The 20,807-nt window shown below is 43.1% G+C and overlaps 1 protein-coding gene across 1 annotated transcript in view; it reads right to left on the reverse strand.

The window, feature by feature from the left end:
- The window catches only part of MAN1C1 (mannosidase alpha class 1C member 1), a 124,231-nt gene that overhangs the window by 57,157 nt on the left and 46,267 nt on the right, over positions 1-20,807 (reverse strand). The window contains exon 2 of the mRNA XM_081016795.1: positions 19,004-19,100. Coding sequence (XP_080872921.1) covers positions 19,004-19,100 — 97 coding nt within the window. The remainder of the gene's footprint in view (positions 1-19,003; positions 19,101-20,807) is intronic.

The raw sequence follows: 20,807 nt of genomic DNA on the forward strand, positions 1-20,807 counted from the left end.
ACAGACAAAACATACTACTTTACACAATGGGCACATTCACATGTGACAGCAAGCCATAAACCATGCCTTACCATGAAAAAGATTTGCTCTCATTTTCCTCCCCCCTTCATTGTTGGAAGCAATGAACCACAAGCGTTGGCTTAGCCTAACATGTGAATCAGCCTTTGGTGTTTGGTTCTTCCCAGATAAACCATGATCAGTAAGCCAAGAACAAACCTTGGCTTGACCATCATGCTTTGTTTTGAGAAGAAACAAACAACAAGCTATATGTGTATGTTCATTGTGATCACCTGCTGCTGCCTCAACCTTTCTTCTGCTCTCGGACATATATTCTGAATCATAATGAAAGAGTCACTTCCCTCCTACTTCTTGGATAAAGTCACCGTATTGGATTTGGGATTGAAAAAAGCCAACATCGCACGACAGGGTTCGATAGTTTACTGCCAGATTTACTATAGCTGTTAAGATGCTGCAGTGACTCACACTGAGCAATGCAGACAAAATTGTGATTCACAAAGGCTTCAGATGTCAAGCACACACAAGCATGCCTTTGACGAATACAGTTACCTATGTTTGCATGTACACCTTGTACTTCCCTCTAGCAGTATCAGGACTCAGAGAGAGCTAAGGCAAAAGGATGATGAGTCATTAAATCTGATGCAAAATTAAATATTTTGAAAATCTCAGGTGTCTAGTCCAGCTGGAACCTACAAAACAAATGTGCTATGTACAAAGCAGATGCTCTGTCACTGAACAGCAACCACTTCCTGATAGGGCTGGGCAATGTCAGTTTTTCAACATCACAATGAATCACCAGCCAAACATTGCAACATAGTGGTATATTGCAATGTTGAAAAGTGGAGGAAGGAACAAGCCATGTTGGCCCCAAATCTTGTTCCTCCCTCCATGCAGAGAGTCAGGCACAGGCAAGCCCCCCACCCCCCACCACAATATATTGCCAGGTGAAGGCCCCACCGCGCTCTGGTTTCCAAACCGATCCTGGGCGATGTACTGATACATCGCCCAGGCCTAGTTCCTGAAATGCAAGATGCCCTCTTCCAGATGCAGAGGAGTCTTACAGCACATTTAAAACTAATACTTATTATAACAGAATTCTGTCATTCCCAGTAGCCCCAACTGCTTGTCTCAAGCTCCTCTTCCCCCTTATTCCGTTCTTTCCCCCCATGCTTCCCTGTACAGTGGTACCTCGGTTTACGAACTTAATCCGTTCTGGAAACCCGTTCTCAAACCAAAACCGTTCTTAAACCGAGGCGCGCCTTCCCTAATGAGGCCTCCCGCTGCCAGTGCCCTTCCACTGTTCGGATTCAGTTCTTAGACCGAGGCAAAGTTCTCAAACCAAGACACTATTTCCAGTTTTGCGGAGTTTGTAAACTGAATCATTCTTAAACCGGACTGTTCTTAAACCAAGGTACCACTGTACTTCAAACTCCAAGTAACAGCCAAACAACAGAGCCAGACCATCACATGAAAATTATCCAGGTAAGACGTTTCATGTTGTATCACGATAAAAGAAGACCTGAGGAGAATGCCTTCTTGAATAAACCCCTATACTAATACGGCAGCAGGAGAAGCATTCCTGGTGTTGCGCACAGCTATGGAATTCTCATCCCTGCAGAAATGTGGACTAGTAGGACATGTTCCATATTTCAGTCACATTTTAATTAACTCTTTATATATGAGATATTGTGGAATACAGTTAAATAACTGATGAAGAGAGAGAAAAGTATATCCCCCAATTTAATTTCTTTTAAAAATAAAGTTATCAAAGATTTTAAAGATAAAGCTATACATAAGTAGTCATTATAGACTCCATAAATAATCTGGGGGTCTCAGAAACCTCTGCTGTCTTAGGGAACAATCCAAACTCAATATCCACTTGGATGAGCAGAGTTTGGAATAGGCAGATCTACAGATCAGCTAGGGCCAACTGAAGTCCCTCATCCCAGCTCAGCTGGAGATATGCTAGCGTAGATCCTCCATCAAGGCCCAGTTGGACGAGCTGAGGCCAAAGAAACTCTCAGAAAAGTGGTGTGCTGAGATAGACATACTTCGATTCCAAAACTAGTTCAGCCTAGCAACCTAGCAGAAGTTACACTAGCAAAAAGGGTCGTATAAGTCAAACTCTAATTTAAAGGCTTTTCTATCCTCCACCAGTCTCAGGACAGCTCTGCTCTTGAATGGAGTTTGGAACAGGGGTAAATTACAACAGCATAATTTACCCTGGTGCAAATTATGCTGACTTCCAATAGTTTGGGTTGTTCTATCGGTCATTCCTATTTCCCTTCTCCCCCGCAAAAATCTGATGGGTGAGAACAATGTCAGTCCTGAGAGGGTTAAACCCTCCTGATCTTAAATGCTGCATCAATACAAAGCAGCCATTATATGAAGTGAGAAATTTCAATATATTTAAACACCTCAGCATCACCCTCCTGCCTGATATATTGGCTATGCTGTTGTGCATTTATATATTTTTTTACAATTCTACTGGCATCTGACCTCAATATCCTTTTAATTTAATCCTGATATTTTGAAAACGTGTTCTGTTGTGCTGGGGGGGCTTAAGAAAACAGGGCAACTGACCCCCTTACTGTAGGAAAATATGCTAGTTAAAAGAAAATTTTATATAAGAAAGAAACATGGAGTGTCTCACATTTTCTTATATAAAATATTCTTGCATGAAGTGTTTTGAAATAGGGAGAAATTCAATTTCTACCTTTGATAAATACATTTCTTATTGTCAATTGAAGGTATTGTGCATGGATATATAACTGAAAGCTATTTTTGAGTTGGCACATATATTTAAGAACCGTGTGATTTAATAAAGATTTAACAGGATGAAGTCTATTTTCTAGGTAGAGTGTTTTACATATTTATGTGGTATTTGGAGATAGCTATGAACTTCAGTAGTTGGAGAGCTAAAGTACTAAACAGCCGGTCATGCCTTTTTACAGGATACTCCATTTCCCCATCTCTGTTTTCCATTTTTAAATTTATTTCTTTTTATGCTTGCCAACAGACAACATTAAGTGTCTGAGTCAGCAAAACTTTGAAGAAGCTGGTCTGAGACTTTGCTTTTTTAAAAAAAGAAAAGAAATGCTCCATTTCTCATTTCGCCAGGAGAAAAACATCCTTAAAGAACAGCATTAACAAGATCTGTCCAACAGCTGATTATAAGCCATCTCAATCTGTTTCATCTTGTCAACAACAGCTCATCCCTCTGAATTCACAGGCAGAACTAATTAATCACTGTTCCACCTGTACTGTACAATGAGACCCAGCCTACACACTGCACAACTGCTGTCAGATTTACGACAAATTGTAGACAAGTGCCATGATCAATGCTGGTTTTTGGATTTGCACAGGCATCAATGTTACTCAAAGCCATCTCCTGGAGACTGACACATCTTTACTGTGTGTACTGTACTATTTCTTTTCGCCAGCAGGCTGGGATAGGTCCAAACAATTCAGTTCAAAGAAAACCAAGCCAGGCTCCTATCTCAGTGGTACTGTGTATGCTCCATACTCAGAAGGTCAGAAGTTTGTCCGCAGCATCTCCAGGAAGGACTCGTCTGAAACTCTGAGATCAGGGTATGTTGATAGTACTGATCATTTGTCTCACTTGGCATAAGGTGGGCTTTATTCTCGCAGGCTTTAGGGTCTGCTGAAAATATGATGCCTGTGTTTCAGTTTTACAAATTGTGTTTTTATTGTTGTATCTTTAATATATTGCATTTTAACACTGTGATTTTCAGTGGCTGAAGGCTGCCCCAAGTATCGTTTTAAGCACTAGAAGAGTGGGACAAGAAAAAATAAAAATAAAGACAGCTTCCTATGCTCCTAAGCCAAGAAAAGAAGAAGAAAGTAGCTGGCATCACTGGCACGAGACACCTCAAGTCAGGATGCAGCCCACCCACTGAGGACCAGTGTCTCAGTCTGGTGGTGCCTCTAAGTATACCTTTCTTCTCCTTCTCCTTCTCCTTCTCCTTCTCCTTCTCCTTCCCCTTCCCCTAAAAAAGTGTTTCGTTTTTTGATTTTTCGTTTTTTTAAGTGAATGGTTTCCACTCATTCTAAGGTCATATTCACATCATGGTCTCTCCCCGCCCCCTGAATTCCAGGAACTGTAATTTGTTAAACTTCTCCTGACAACTCCTTACAAACTACAGTTCCCATAATTCTTTGAGGGAAGTCACGACTGTTAAGTGGCACAGGAGTGCATTAAATATATAGTGTGGATGGGACCTAATAGCAGGGACAGTAAAGTATGTCTTTGTGGGTTATAGCCAATGCTAGCCCTACTCAGAGGAGACTTAGTTGAATACAGCCCTGAGCGTGCTATTGTGTTGAGGAAAGAACCACAGGAAAAACAGCTCCGGGGAATTGTGACGAGGCAGATTTTGTGCAGATCCAAATGTGCCAATTGAAAGAGAACACCACAAATATGTTATTGGCCAGAGGCCCTCTAGGCTGCTTTATTTTAACGCCTGAAATTAATTGCAAGCTCGTTAAAGGTAACACGATTTGCCTTCTTCGCCATGCGCCTCCCCAAGGAACTGCATAATTCCACACGAGGCCCGTTGAAATGAGCACCCGCATCCCATCTAAAACAATTATCCACAGACTTCAAGCGCCTTAGCTAGTTGCTAATGAGCAGAAGCAGATAATTCCTCTTGGATCCAAGAAGAGAGGAGAGTACTATCTGCATCAAAAAGAAAGAAAGAAAGAAAGAAAGAAAGAAAGAAAGAAAGAAAGGTGCATCCTTCAACTCTGCATGCATTTAAAAGAGCAGCAAGAAATGTGTTGTGATACGGGAAATGAAACAGCTGTAGCTCCCAACAATATTTCCCCGCAATGAAAAGTATTCAGAAGGTTTTGGCCAGAGCAATAGCTTGGTGGCACAACCTGCAACTTTCCCCATGAGGCTTCAAAGACTGGGAACAGAACAGAAGGCAATCCAGCTGAGCTGGTAAGAGGTTAAACTCAAATATGGCACCATCAATGATGCCGTGTCCTATACAGGATTGGCGGACCACTTTACACTGACATTAAAAAGGTGAGGATTAATTGTGTTGAAACAAAAGCTACATGGATGGTTGCCTCATTTGCCCCAGGATCTTCTGGGCATTGGAAAGCTGCCAATGTTCCTAGTATGTGAATGAGAACTGGGGTAAAAACAGGTGCTGCCGATGATACCTTGCAAGATAATACACTTTTTCTAAGTCAGACATTTATATTCATGGTATGAAACTTGTTGGAAGCAATAAGTTTTTGGGAACATAAGTATTATCCTGGAATCCAAGGTCTAAAGGGACCAGCAAATGGGCTGGTGCCCAAAAATGCCTTAATTGTCACAGTGAATGAGGCACACAGCAAAATCCTATGTTTACTCAAGTCCCACACTTAAGTCAACACTGGTACTTGCTTCTAGGTAAGTCTTCAGAGGACTGCAACCTTAGAGAAGGAAAGACTCCCAGTAGATCTCAGATTGAATTTTCTGACTGAACACAAGATTCCTTAACCCAATTTTCTTGAAAAATATCCCAGGAAGAAGACTGAAATGTTTGAGGGCATCTTGTTCCACCACTTTCAGAAGTAATAAGTTGCTTTTAGAATTTACATTTGCTCTACCTTCTCAAAAGTCAAGCAGACTGCTCCCATCCTGGAAAACAAGGTGGACAGCCGTATCTTCTTTCTGATAGCAGACACACAGTTAAAAACATAACACATTGTCCTTTAGTTTTATTTTTTAAGGCTAAACACTGTCATTTCTTTCAGCTTTTCTGACTTTTTTGGAGAGTGAGATAATATGCAAGTGGGTGTGCTCTCCAATGCGACGAAAAAACCCCACACCAAACACCAAAAACCAAGTATGACACTTGTTGGACTCATTTTGCTACTTCCTTATGCTCAGATACACTAATGAGATAGAAACATGCCACAGTAACACTATTTAAACTTATAACCTCTCCATTTGCTAATCTAGTCCTACCTCAAATTAAATTCAACTCCCTTCCCAGTAGATATAGCACATACTATGTAAGGTAAAGGTAAAGGGACCCCTGATCATTAGGTCCAGTCGTGACTGACTCTAGGGTTGTGGCGCTCATCTCGCTTTATTGGCTGAGGGAGCCGGCATACAACTTCCGGGTCATGTGGCCAGCATGACTAAGCCACTCCTGGCGAACCAGAGCAGCGCACGGAAACGCCATTTACCTTCCCGCCGGAGCAGTACCTATTTATCTACTTGCACTTTGACATGCTTTCGAACTGCTAGGTTGGCAGTTAATAATATTAATATTATGTATATTAATACATAATACTATGTACTAAATCTATTAATGAATTACTGCAAAAAGTTAAAACATACACTTTCTTTTTTGCTTTTCTTTTTCTACTAGCAACTCACGACACAGCTGAAAATGGTTTTGTCAAGCCTTTTCGGCTTTGAGGTTGAACAGAAAAGATTTCCTAACTCAAAAGACAGCACTCTGAAAGAGTTGCAAGGCTCTTCGATGCACCTACTATAACTCTACAATACATGAAACTACCCTTGAAATTGGCAACCAACCAGATATGAAAGCTAACGTGCCGTGGGATGGGGGGATGGCGTGAGGAAGAAACAGTATCCAAGGTAATGATCAGGAACTAAAGCTATTACCTGGGGAAAGTACAGGAAAGATGCGTAAGAAACGAGATGTCAATCGGAGATCAGAGAGAGGTTAGCACAGAACTGGCATATTAATACAAATCCTGTTGGGTTTTTTTTAGTGAGTGGGGAGTTGAATTAAGCTGAAGGAAACATTTAGTTGCTTGGTGCCTCACCAACCACAAGGAAAAGAAAAGCTAAGCCCTCACACTGGAAGCTAACATAACATGATTAAGTCTGATGCCTCCTAATCAGGGCTGTATAGCATAGAATTAAAAGTCAAAGGAAATGGGCTACTCTGGCAGGTAGATATAAATTACGCAAGAAGAAACTCATTGCGGCTTACCTTTAATTTTGCTGCTATACATAGCCCCTTAAAATGATTTAAAACTCACTGTCTTTCCTAAATAGACAAGGGAAGGAACATTATATGCAGAATTTAAAATTAAAAAGGGAACAGAGCTTCAGGCAGAGAGATGTCTTGCACAGAGGAAGTTCTAACAATCGGAAACAAGGACTCAGTGTGCTTTGCTGTGCTTGCACGGGTGCCCACATTCATTACCAGATGGATGGCGAGGGAAGAATACTCCCATAAAAGAATACGGACTTCTTGTAAGGCAGCCTCCTACAATGAGAAACGTTTTCAAACAGCATCAACAAAACAGGGTGTTTTGACAGAATAATAATGTAATCTAGGGAAAGTTGCTAACACTCTTTCTTTCAGCCTCCATTCTAACATAACACAGGAACAACAGTGTGCTATCCTGCAGGGTTGCAAGGACAAATGAGACGCTAAAGCAGTCTGCTCTGGGGAATAGTAAGAAAAATAATAAAAACAAGACACCGCGGAATCCTACTGATATCTACAAATACGTCTGAATGGCTTTTGCTCGCATCATCTCCAAGCAGAGGAAAACAAGCCCCTCCCTCACATCAAGGTACAGGGCTTACTCAAAATTTATTCTGCGATCAACACACTTTTGTGCTTGCCATGTTCTATCATGTTCCCGGCTAAGGACTTTAGGGCTCAAAAGCTGGAACCACAGGACCAAGAAGCTGGGAACAAGTATAAGTGAGCTGTAACAGTAAAATACCAGAAGTCCCCTCCATAGTAACTTGGAGCAGGGCTTTCAGAGTGGCTACCTTCGGTTTGTAGAACAGCATCCCTGTTGAGATATGGCAGGTGCCCTCTAACTCTACTTTCTGGAAACAGCAGAATACATTTTTTTGCTTCAACAAGCCTTTTCCAGCTGGATGATACTTTCATTAGTTGTGGGGTTATGGGTACCGTTTTTAATACAGTTTTAATTGCTTTTGTGGTATGTTTGTGAATCACCCTGAGATGCACATAAAAGGATATTAATAAATACTAGTACTAATAATCCTGGACTGTGCACTGAGGCCTCATAGCAACCTTTTCAGGCACCAACTGATGTAGTGGCATTTATTACCAACCCCGAAAATTGGCAGGCAATATTAAGCCTCTGTTTTGGATGTCCTAAGATAAAAACTAGAAGTCTGGTCTTCTTCCTTATGACCAGGGTATTCCATTGTGCTTGCTGTACTGCAGGCTGCGGGCCTCAACTCAAGCCACTGCCGGCACATAACAAGCCAGAATTTCTGGTTTGTTGTGGTTTACTGTGAACAAGTGCACAAGTGCCTTTCACTCCTGAATCACTCTTAAAATGCTTGGCAAAAATATGTTGGGGTTCAAAACTCCACTCAGCCATGAAACGCTCTAGATGGCCTTGGGCTGGCCACTCTCAGTCCACTCTCCCTCCCAGGGTGGTTGTGAAGATGAAATGGAAAAGGGGAGAACCATGCACACATTTTGATCTCCTTGGAGCAAATGTAGGATATAAATGCAACAAGGTTTTTTTTTAATAAAAAAATGAATAGAACTGGGGAGGGGAGAGGGTCCCAAGTTCAGAGGAGCGCCAACATTCATCAATAGAATGTGAACAGAAAGATACAGTACAGGATTCTTGTTAAAGGCTACTGAATTATATAACATAGAACATCTAAGTTCAGCATCCAGCATGACCTTCCATTCTCTGAATTAGATGGGTACAGATGCTTTATAAATGCACAGGCTCTTAGGAGAAGTGAGGAAAGGATTGTGGTCTGCTAATGATCAGATTCAAAGAAACAGAGAAGCAACTCGCGTCCTCACTCTAGTCTAGAACACAAAAGTGATGCCTGTAGATAACTTTTGGCCAGTTAATGATGTGTCCTGTTTGTCCTTGGCCGAGGCGCGGGGGATGAAAAACGATAGAGGATAAATGTCAGCTCAGATGGGAATCAACTGAGAAATATCCAGCTACTTCAGTGCCTCGATAGAGGAAAACAGGTTTGCTGTGACTGATCACAGAGCAATAACAACAACCCACAAAAAGGCCACAACAAAAAAGTGTGCTGGTTAAAACTAATATTCAGCCAGGCAGCTGTCACTTCAAAAGAAAAAGAATAGCAGGTCATTGCATTCTAGGATATGGTAATAAAAAACACACAACTTTGCTAGAACTGCAGAAGGCAGGGTGGGGGAAGAGATAAAATACATTTTCTCCTGCAAAATGTGCAAAGCAATTCCGAGTAATGTGGCACATGACAGCTAGCTGGGATGGATTTGGAATGCAAATTTAGAGCAACTCTGAAATCGATCACAGAAAAGGACCCCTTTGAGGTTTTGAAATTGTATGAGCCTAAGAAATGAAGCATGGACTCAGAGTCCCCCAACCATCCTTTCACTCATACAGGGACTTCTTTCATCTGCAATGGTGCCCGTTAATACTTTCATCCAATTACCTTGTCCTGCATTCAACACAAACATACCAGCTCCCATTGCTTTAAATTAATTTGAGCTTGTTTTCCTATAGTCTTTAACCAATGACTTGAAAACAAAAAATTACCCACAGCAGTATGAGATGGCATGGAAAAATGGGTGGTTCAGTGGTAGGCTGGTTGGCTCAAGGGACTGCTAATGAGACGCGCGGCCTCCTATCTAGGTCACCCTTGCATTCGTCTCTCCAATGGCATGGCAGAACTACGCTTGGACAAGCACTGCGTAATGGAACAACAGCACAAGAGGCTTTCGTTTTGATTCATAAAACCAGCCTTTTGTCAAGGTTTGGAGCATGTAAACAAGGTTTTACTCTCCCAGTCATCTACAGAACCACAAGGAAGATGCTAAAAATGAGCGTGAAGATCAGAAAGAAGTCAACCGGCAAGAGGCATAAAATGGAATTTCACGAACTGAAAGGAAACCCAATACATTTTGAGCTCTAACAGACCTGCACAACTTGAGATTCATCAAGTCAAATGCAGCCCCAAAAGCCATAGACTGAGTCCTTCCAGATGTCTTCGAAACTCTGTGTTTTTGTAGTCTCAGAAAGGCAGCCCAACTAGTTTAACTGAGGCCCAAGCAAAGTGCAAGTTGGCCCTGCTGACCTTAAGTTGAACAGCCTTGTGCCTGGGTAGCCCTTCATCAGGAGGCTATTGAAAAGGAAATATTCTTTAAAATGCAGGGATTTTATTAAAATGCCCTTTTTTTTTATTCTAGTGATCCCCCCCCCCCCGATGCTAGCTGCACCCTAGCAAAATACATTACTAAGAATAATTATGAAGCAGCCAGCAGATTTTGAACGAAGGGGCATCCTGCTTGGTAGCCCCTTGCCAACTCTGTGTAAAACAGATAGCACACTGATAGGGTGAATGTGGAACACTAACTGAAGCAGTCACTGGGAAGTGCTGCAAGAAATGGGATTTAATATTCTGGAACACAGGAACCAAGGAGGTTGGAGCTTCTCCACTATCCCACAAAAAGAGCTGTGGTGCCCAACTAGGACATCATAGAGCAATTAATGACATTCTTCAAACTGCACACTGAGCTGTGGAATTCACACCCCAAAGATATAGCAATAGCCACCAACTTAGGCAATTTAAATAAGGAATAAAAGATAAGGCTCTCAACAGCTACTAGTCATGATGGCTATATGCTACCTTTAGGATCAGAACCACCATGCCTCAGAATACAAGTTGTTGGGGAAACACCAGTGGGAGAGGGCTGTTGTTCTTTTGTCCTGCTTGTGAGCTTCCCATAGGCATCTGGCTGGCTATTGTGGAAAAGAGGGTGCTGGACAAACTAGGCCTCTGGGTCTGACCTTCTCCTTTCATTTTATACCACTGTTTCTCCAGGGATGTGTCAGGGTGACACACATTGTTCTCTCCTCCTATTGTATCCTCAAAAACAATTCAATGAGGCAGGTTAAGCTACTCCAAAACAATTGTTTTCACTCCCGTGCAAAATTATGCAGATGTGGTTGATTAAAACTCCCATAATTAACTAGCTAAGCCTTCTTTGTATCAGGAAATAATAGTTCTAATGACATTCCCTAATAAAAAGATAGAAAGAAACCGAGGACATTTTGGGAAGCACTTTCACCTTCTTGACAAGGACACAAGCTGGGCCTAAGAAGTCTGTGACTTTCCAAGAATGTTTTATCTTGCTATCTTTAGGTCAGCGCAGCACATGGTCCACTGCACACAGTGGAACATTGCTGGAGGGGGGAGAGGGGGAGAAAACAGGCAGCAGATCTCCACACAGAATTCAAGAAACCTCACATCATTAGGCTTCACATGTCAACATTCATGCTGCTGAAGCCCTTCCAATGTGCCAGTTGTCACAGATTCAGTGCAAGAGGAACTTGCCAGGACTGGCAAAGATGTGCAGGTTTGGGAGGCAGCAACAAGCCACAACAGCATTGGCCCAATTTAAGAATGAAACTTAGCCATGAAGACGGCAAACCATGTGTTGTGTATATTTGTGTATTCTGGTTTTTGCATGTGCAGCATTAACACACTGACACAGAGGGCATCTGGATTTTGGATTCCTGCTATGCCAACAATACACACACAGGGGTCAGCAACCCGATTAAAGTGTGATGCCAGAAACATGCCAGTTATCTTTTTCATAATCAGTATCACTTTTAGCTCCCGCTTCTGACAAGCCAATTTTAGATGCTCAATGCAAATTGTAATGAAGTTGGAGCTCGGAAGAGAATTGATCTAGTAAAGAATACGATCTAGCATAAGAAGCAGCTTATTAGACTCTAATATGGAGTTATAAATAGGACTGTAGATTCCATATTATAAAACATTCAAACAATGGGCCAAATTCTGTACCAAGGACAGCAGAGCCCTACCTTATGGCGAATAAAGCAAATGCACACATAGTTCTGTGTCATGTGTTAGAAACATAGGCAGCTGCCTTTTAACAAGTATGACCATGGGCCCATCTGGCTCAGTATCGTCAACACTGACTGGCAGCAGCGCTCCAGGGTTTCAAGCAGGAGCTTTCCTAGCCCTACCTGGAGACACCAGAGATTGAACCTGGGACCTTCTGTATGCAAGACAATTGCTCTACCGCTGGGTTATGGTCCTTCCTCAAATTATTAGGCTGAAACTGCCTGTTAGTATTCCTCAAGCCCTGCCACTTTCAAGAGTATCACTGCAGCCTTAAGGGCCAGCAGATTGCTGTTTCAAAAATAAGCACACATTCCATTTCAAGAGAAATCTCAGGAGGTTGAATTCCTCATCAGACACTCAGTTTTTACACCTGTGTCCTACTGCAGTCTTTGAAACCAGCCAAGGGTTCCTCCTCTTCATGTCAGCTTCCAAGTGGAAACCATATTCGCCATTGGCAATATCTTTGCCCATCATGGAACTCACTCTTTGGAGAGTTAACAAACCCCAAGCCTGAACACATCTTTCTGCATGCACTGAATGAACTACTTATTTAGTTCATGTTGGCTTCCAGTGTGGGAATTAACCTCCGGTTTCAACAGCGTCTCAACTAGAAGCGAACTCTATTAATGGAGGGATCACCCACTGAAATTCTTATCCATCTCAAGCTTTCAGTAACATTAAAGCACCGAAGCCAAATTTGTAAGTAAGCAAATGGGGGAGGGGGACTGTTGCACCATCTTGGCCAGAAGAGATCCAGCTGTTCCAGCCCCAAGCCACTCTTAGAGGTGCCATAGGAGACCTGCTTGATTGGACTGGAGAAAGAAGGTTGATGCTCTCAGGTTCTGATGAGAGCTTGTATGGTAAACCTGGTGGATTCCTACCCTGGGGCATTAGGAGAGGTACTCTCCCTCCTGGCGTCTGGAAAGAAAGGGATAAAAGCCTACGTGAGAGCTGAGGATTGGATTGTTCAACAAAATGGACCTGCCCATCTTCTTGATAGAATCAGCTCCTTGATAGGTCCACTAGAAATAAAATAGCATGTTTTAGAAAGCTACTACGCCTCTAGGTTTTTATAGCATTTACATCTTGTATTTTTACAACTGTTGCTAGAATTATTATTTTTTTATAGTTATAATATATTGTTAATAGATTCTGAGATCTTACCAAAATGAACTATTAGAGTTATTGGAAATTGGGCTTTTTAACTGAGTTGTTAAGAAACTGTGTGACATATTGATACTGATTAGTCTTTTTGGCTGTGTATTCTTGCTTTTATTACCAAAATTTTTATTGCTCTGTTTTGATTTGTTCTGAGCTGCCTTGGGCACAATTCCGGGGAAAGGAGGCATACAAGCAAATTGATTAGTAATCAGCTACACAAAGGTATAGAACAAAAACTGTGCCCTGGGCCTAACACTGTTATGAGAATCTGTTTTTATTTACCATCTGAATTCAAGCACGATTAAGACAGGGAAACAAGTCACAAGATGGATCCTTTCAGCTACCAACATGGTGCACACAAAGTAATACCAGGACGAGGGGGGAGGGGAGAAAGAAGAGGAAAATCTCTAGCATCTAAAAACAGCACTGGAGTTCAGATTGTGACATATCAGACCTTAACTGATAAATTTTGTTGATGCACCCTTAGAACAGAATTCAGCTCCTTTCCCCATAACTATATAAAATGCTGCCAGGCTAAAGGGATTTAAAACGTTTTGTCAGAATAATAAGTAGATATGACAGACACAGGGAGCAGGCAGAATAATAAGTCTGTTGTATAATGGCAGTCATTGTGGTGACAGGTGTGCTTGAAATGCCTAGCCAGATAATAAATGTCCTTCTCTCTAGCACCTTTGAAGGAAAAAAGGATCACGGTGCACTTTCCAATGTTAATTTGCTCAGGTTACTGCAGAACCAGCAGCGGGATGAAAGAAGGGGGGGCAGTGAACAGGCATTAAGCTGGGCTTACCTTGGCAAGGGGTTGTGTTAAAATGGTACAATGGGGAAAGGTAAGGAAGAGTGCAAAGGTATGCAGATGAGAGAGAGAGGCTGTCTGGATTTGTTCTAGGCAACTGCATCTTCAACCTAACCTAACCTGATTCACACCACCACCTGCCGACTCAGAATGAAGCAAGGGTTGGGGCAATGAGAGGCCAATGCTAAAAAAATCAATAGTAGAAGAGCTCTCCTTGTCGCTCAGGCTTCAGGGCCAAGCTACAGTTCTGTAGATGGCTAGGTCCAACAAACAACATCATAGGTACATAGGAAGCTAAAAAGTAAAAGTAAAGGACCCCTGGTCCAGTCGCAGATGACTCTGGGGTTGCGGCACTCATCTTGCTTTACTGGCCAAGGGAGCCGACGTTTGTCCGCGGACAGTTTTTCCGGGTCATGTGGCCAGCATGACTAAGCCGCTTCTGGCGAAACCAGAGCAGCGCACGGAAACCTTACACCAAAGTCAGACGATCGGTCCATCTGGCTGAGTATTGCCTACTGTGATTGGCAGCAGCTCTCCAATGTTTCAGACAAGGTGCCTTTTCCCAGCCCTGTGTTGAGACACTGGGGATTGAACCTGGGACGGTCTGCATGCAGAGCATGTGCTCTACTGCTTTCAAGAGTTTTTGTGTGTGATCTGACTGGCAACTCTAAGAACAAAAGAACAGCCTGCTGGATCAGGTTGATGGCTCATCTAGTCCAGCACCCTGTACTCACAATGGCCAACCAGATGCCCGTGGGAAACCAGCAAGCAGAACATAAGCACAAGAGCACTCTCCCCCTCCTGTGGTTTCCAGCAACTGGTATTTGGAAGCTGCCTCTAACTGTGGAGGTAGGGCATAGCCATCACGGCTAGTAGCCATTGATAGCCACTTTATTTTATCTGTTCTAAATCTTCTAGCAATCAGTTATTGGGTGTCTACAGTTCCCTCCTAGAGCAGGCATGTCCAGATTCAACCATTCTTCAGTATCACAGGCAGTTTGGAGATATGCTTGAGGGAGGGGCTGCTCATTCACCCCCTAGTTCCTCCTCAAGTTCACAATCTGGCCACTGCTGAATAAGGAAGGTAATGCCGTAAGTGAGCATCCTATGCACAACTGAAAAGCACATGTTACACCCTTAAGGAACTTGAAGATTTCGCAGTTGCACACACACAGTTGAAAATAGCCTTGGTGTGGTATCCTCCCTCCCACGCAGAAGCAGCTGCAAATAAGGCTTTTGCTCAATTTTGACACCTCCAGGAAGGAAAGTACCGGGGCTGCCTACGCTTCCCATCTGTGACTCAAAATTTTTAAACCTTTGTATCAAAGGGGAGATTGGGGAGCAGAATCTCCTGAATTCTTAAATGCATTGAGTGCTGTTGGGAGTAAAGTTACTCAGCAAGGGGATCCGCTGACTTTGCTCTGTGGGGAGCGGAGGATGAGAAGAGCACTAACTAGCACAAGCCCTTCTGCTCCAGGACATTTTCTCAGGAGCTCTCATAAATGCAGTACAAGCCTCTCCTAAGTAGCACCAATAGCTTGAGCATGATAAACACATTAAAATATTCTCCGACTCTTGTTCCCTTTTTGGTGTCATGTTCCTTTAGGAGTTTGGGTAAAGCTTAGCAGATTGGAAAATAGTTGCAAGATGCAGAAAGGCAAGGAGCACAGATAAAGAAAGCCAGACTCAATCACGGAGCACTTCCAGATGGTGGTTTCCCAAGTATACAACTGTGTACAAGTGCAGCACCCCAGGGAAAAGGAAGGGGCTGCTGCTGCCCCAGTGCTCCCAAGTTGCATGAAGGAAGCCACTGGGGTGGGGCTATCTCACCCCTTATACACCCAACTGATCACTGCAATCCACAGGTGAGGGCCTCCTGCAAACACCATTTTACTGGGAGATCCATTCCATGCAATAATTGGAATTTGGCCTTTAGTGTGATGGCAACAACTTCCTGGAATCCCCTTCCAAGCTAAATATTATATAGGTACTTCCTTTCTTATCTTTTCAGTGCCTACAAAAGACCTTCCTCTTTCAACAAGCCTTTCATGTAGAGTTCTTTCCCAGTCTGCACCTCTATGCGAATTGCTTTTAGATGCTTTTCAGATTGTTTGTGTGTTTGCTGCTCTCAGATCCTTTGGAAGGATGCAAGGATTCGTCCATTAACTCACAAACTCTGGCAACAGGGAAGAACCCACAGTTAAAAGAGTGGGATTATTAACAGGAGCCTCCCAGCTGAAATAACCAATTCCACTCGAAGAGTAACATAGTAGCAGAGACCAAGGCTTTAGATTCTGCGGTGACTTCAGCAAAAGTCCAGAGGCAACTAAGCCATTTTTAGAAGCAGAGTGGTGGGAGGGCAGAGATTCGTTCCGCTTCTTCTCCCAGAGGCAGCCTTGAGCAGGTGGGTCAATAAAGAGAAATATCGAGTGCATTGTATATAGCTGCTCCAGTGCAAAACTCCCCATTTGCATGAAGCTGTAAAAGGGCCAGTCTTGACATGAGTCTTGAGGAGATGTACCAGCAGGACTAGTGTAATGAGGGGGAGGAATGGCATGTGGCTGTAGAACTGGATCCTGGGGGAGGGCCCAGCAGTTCAGGAGGCACTGCTCTAGATGTTGAGGAGGAGCCATGTGGGCTGTCAAAGAAAAGTCTTGCCTCAAGTCCTGTCAGCAGAGAAGCCACCTGATGCAACTCTGCTGCCCCCTCCCATCATCAAAGCGCTTCCTGTCCCCAGGAAGGCACCTGAGGCTAAATCAGACAGTGAGCTGACCACTCCAACTCTGCCTCTGTCTCCAAGGATGTGGCCGACCTAGCCCACTCACAGGAGTGCCTTTTTGCTTTCTCAGTCCCAAAGCTTGGCTCACCAACCAAGCAAATGACTGTGCCTGCACTACTATTCAGAAGTAGAGCTCAGGACATGTGTCAAGTGTTGGAATGTCTTAGCTTATGCTTCACCATGTAACTTAGTGCTCAGATATAACAGCTGGCTTGCATCTATGTTTTGGTCATGCAGTGAATTCTGGATTAAAGCCTTTGGCAACTATTGATCAGAGAGTCCAAGTACTGCGCCCTCAAATAGGAGCCAGGACAGGTCTATGTGGTAGTGGTGATGGTGGAGAGGCAACAGCCAGATGTCCTTATCTGATCCTTTACACAAGTGATGGAAAAGGATGAGAGAGACTAAATGCCAAGAGTGCCCAGACCTGATGGGCTGAAATCCAGGTTACAGATGGTGGCCGTCACAATTCCTAACAACCCCCCTGGCAGCCTCAAGGGTCCTCCATGCTAAAGCAGTCCAAGCAAATGCAGCAAATGTCAACCCCCCCAAACCAGCAGCCTACACTGTGCCTCAGCAATTTTGTTTAAATCAGAACAGCTATAATGCTTTTCCAGCTTTACGTAGAGTTGGCTAGAGATTATTATACTGTATAGAAATTAACATTTTTAAAAAAAAAAATCAATTTGTCAAATGAAAAGGTGATGGCATTGGGGAGTTGAGTGACAAAGGAGGCTGCTTGGCTTCAGAAAAGCACGTGGGGAGAGGGAAAGAGAAGAAAGAGACCAACGAAGAGAACACCAGCTGCCTAAGCAGCATAAGCATTTGAGTTACCCAAAACACTATAATCGGCTAAAGAGAAAATTATACAAACCAGTAAGCACACAAAGCAAAGCCTTTAATATTGATTCATGTTTTCAATATTTCATGAGAGGCATCTTCCTCTGAATAGAACTGACGTGAGAGGAAATGCTTGGCCAGTTCAGAGAGCTACAGACGAGAGTAAAGCCACAGAACCTCCACCTCTCCTTCACAGAAGCTTGGAAGCAGGGCCCAAGACAGGAAAAGGGCAACCTTTCCTGTTCCACAGGGCAAATCCTTATCAAGATCAGCTTTACAGGCCAAAGTTGACCGGTGGCTTGTCTTGCCCATCAGTCAGAGTGCTTTATGTGGGGTTCCTGCTTGGGACGTTGTTGGCCCCATGTTCCAAGCACAGGTCATTGTTTCTTCCCTCCCTACCACTGATGGCTGCAGTTTGCTGATGTTGTTCGAGAAAGGTATTTGATTCTCCCCTCTCTGCCAGTTGACGGGGATAGAAGAATCAAGGCTGCTTAGTACTGGGTTCAGGTGCATGAAAGAGCTCTCTGGCACACCCAGCCCCAGTGCTAAGCAGAATTGCTGCCTCTTATTGGCTGATGTGAAGGGACAGCAATCCTGCTTGGTCCTGGCGCATCAGAGAGCTCCTTGGTGCACCCGGATCAAGCAGGGTCATTCTCCTTTCAAATCAGCCAAATGATTGAAAGCTGTACAGTTTTTGTCCTAATGTTCTGCTGCTTGTTCTCTGCCCTCAGAAGGAAATCCAGAGGGGTTTTCAGCTCAACCAGGGCCCATGATCTTGACTGTAAAGTAATCTCCCCATTGCTTGGCTCAGTAGGGATCTGCCTGCGTGGCGAGGTCATTAAATGACCATTTTGCAATCACTGCACATTGCGTAATCTTCATTCCACTATGTAAAAAGGGCAGTTAACTTGGTCATAACTCTGGACTGTATCTAAAAGAGTGAATTTACAGGGGAAAACCTGGTCTGACAATTCATGTTGCAGGGGAATGGTTTCATGTGAGCTTTTTCAGGACAGAACTAATTTCAACTGCTTTTACATACCAACCTTTTGCAACTGTAAAAAAAATCTATGATACTAGCATGTAAGGCCCTAAGACACATGGTCTGTTTCCCCACCCCCACCCCCCTTCCAATCTCCCTCTACTTTTCTTCCTCTTCAGACATATATACCTGTTCAGCCTCCAGCACAGATTTATGTCCCTCCACCCTTCCCAAATTCCTTAGGATTCTTAAAAACTTCTCTCCCCAGTTGTCAGGGAGAAGCTTCATGGCTGTTGTATGGGCCAGATAATCAGTATTCTACACAGCCCAGATTCTGCTGGAAACAGAAAGGACTGTTGCTCCCGGCCTTGATTCAGTTTTGAAATGTGTATATCTGTCCTACAAGGGGAAAGTGTGGCTCCACCGTGGGCTTAATGTATGTATGTCTACCTCTAATCTAATTTTCTACTTCCTAAACATTTAACAGTTGAAATTGTTCCAGCAAATTGTTCAGCTCACCAAACATGTTCCCGATGTGCCCATTCTTAGTGAGAGGTCTCAGTTCATTTTTCCCCATTGCATATTGCTTGTAGTTGTCCCAAGCAAACTTCATCATCTGCAAGAAAAAGAGAAAGACATTTAATGGTTATCTGGATATTAGACTGCTGCATACATAGCCCTTATGAATCGCCACACTGAAAGACAGATTAGAAGGCAGACAGAAAAGACAAGGTGACTGGTATTGATGTAAGAAGGCAGGAATTTCTGTTCTAATCTATATTTGTCATAATCAGTGCCATTTCCATTCAGCTGCAGTTCGGTTTCTGCCACATACTATGTTATACATCTCACTGCCCAGTATTTAATGTAATTTGCATAACATTAATTTCAAAGTGCTGGCGTGCTCTGGTCCATGGGGCCACGAAGAGTCGGACACAACTAAACAACAACAACAATTTCAAAGTTAGGGAATCATCTTTTTTTTAAATAAAAAAGTCATTAATTGCATATAGTTTTTAAACCTGCAAACAACACTGTGAATGAATCCTATTCACTTGACTGATTTCTGTTCCTGACCATAGGATTTCTCTGGCATCCCTAATCACATTTGTACAAGGTTGAGGCATAGCCTAAGGAGAGCCCTGAACTGGATCAAAACTGCATGGTATCAAGCATCATATCTCCCACAGTGGCCAACTAGATGCCTCTGGAAATCTTATAAGCTGGACATGAAGGCTGAGGAACTAGGGCAAATAGTGCCGACATGCGACACAGTTCCAGGCCTTACTGATAAATTTAAAATGAACATGTCCAGATGGCTGGGCTGGCACAAAAGACTTTGCCACCTGAGTTGCTGCTGTCTCTGCCACCCACTTCTTCTGTGTCACTTGCTGCTCTAACCCCTTAATTTTTATAATTTTGCCAGTTGATTAGTAATGGCTATGCTAACTCTCTGCTTCCCTTTCCACACCATCCTTGCCTTGTTCTGAGAAACCTCAGGTTACAAACACCTTGGGTTATAGACTCCACTAACCCGGAAGTAGTATCTCGGGTTAAGAACTTTACCTCAGGATGAGAACAGAAATAGCGCGGCGGCAGCAGTGGAAGACTCCTAAAGTGGTACCTCAGGTTAAGAATGGTTTCAAGTTAAGAACGGACCTCTGGAACGAATTAAGTTCGTAACCAGAGGTACCACTGTAATTTCTCAAAGTGAGGCATTGTAGTCAAACTTTGCTATATCGATTGATTTTGCCTTATGCCCAACCCTGAGGGAAATGTGCCATATGCACAGAGGTTTTTTCCAAATCTACAAGTCCATGATTTTTAAAAAAATAATGAACTGGGTGATACACAGGGTGAGGCACAGCTCAAACACGTGTTAGTTTGCAATGTCATCATTCTGGAGGTAAATCTGGGGCCACGGAAGATGTGGGAGCATTGGTTATAGCATGTTCTGAATCTGTGGTTGGAGATAAGATAGAAATTCAGACCCTTGGGTCTACCAAGCTCAGTTATTAACTACACTGACTGGTAGCAGCTCTTCAGGGGTTCAGACTGTTGGTTCAAAATATATGTAAAGGAAGGAGAATTCCCTTGTTGCCAAGATCCAGGTTTGGGGCAAGTGCTTTTTGTTGACAAAGTTCAGCACTGATTTAAAATCACAAAAATATGCAGCAAAGTAAAGTAGAAATATAGACTTTTCGACCTTTAAAATATGCCCTCCAAGTTCCTTCCAAAGTTTTCCACTCGCTCTGGCACAAAAAAAGATCACACATTTGTTAAGTTAAAAATGGTTTACTTACAAACTCTCCAAAGGTCAGAT

This window comes from Podarcis pityusensis (genome assembly GCF_964106645.2).
Source record: "Podarcis pityusensis genome assembly, chromosome: 8".
NCBI classification, from domain to species: Eukaryota; Metazoa; Chordata; class Lepidosauria; order Squamata; family Lacertidae; genus Podarcis; species Podarcis pityusensis.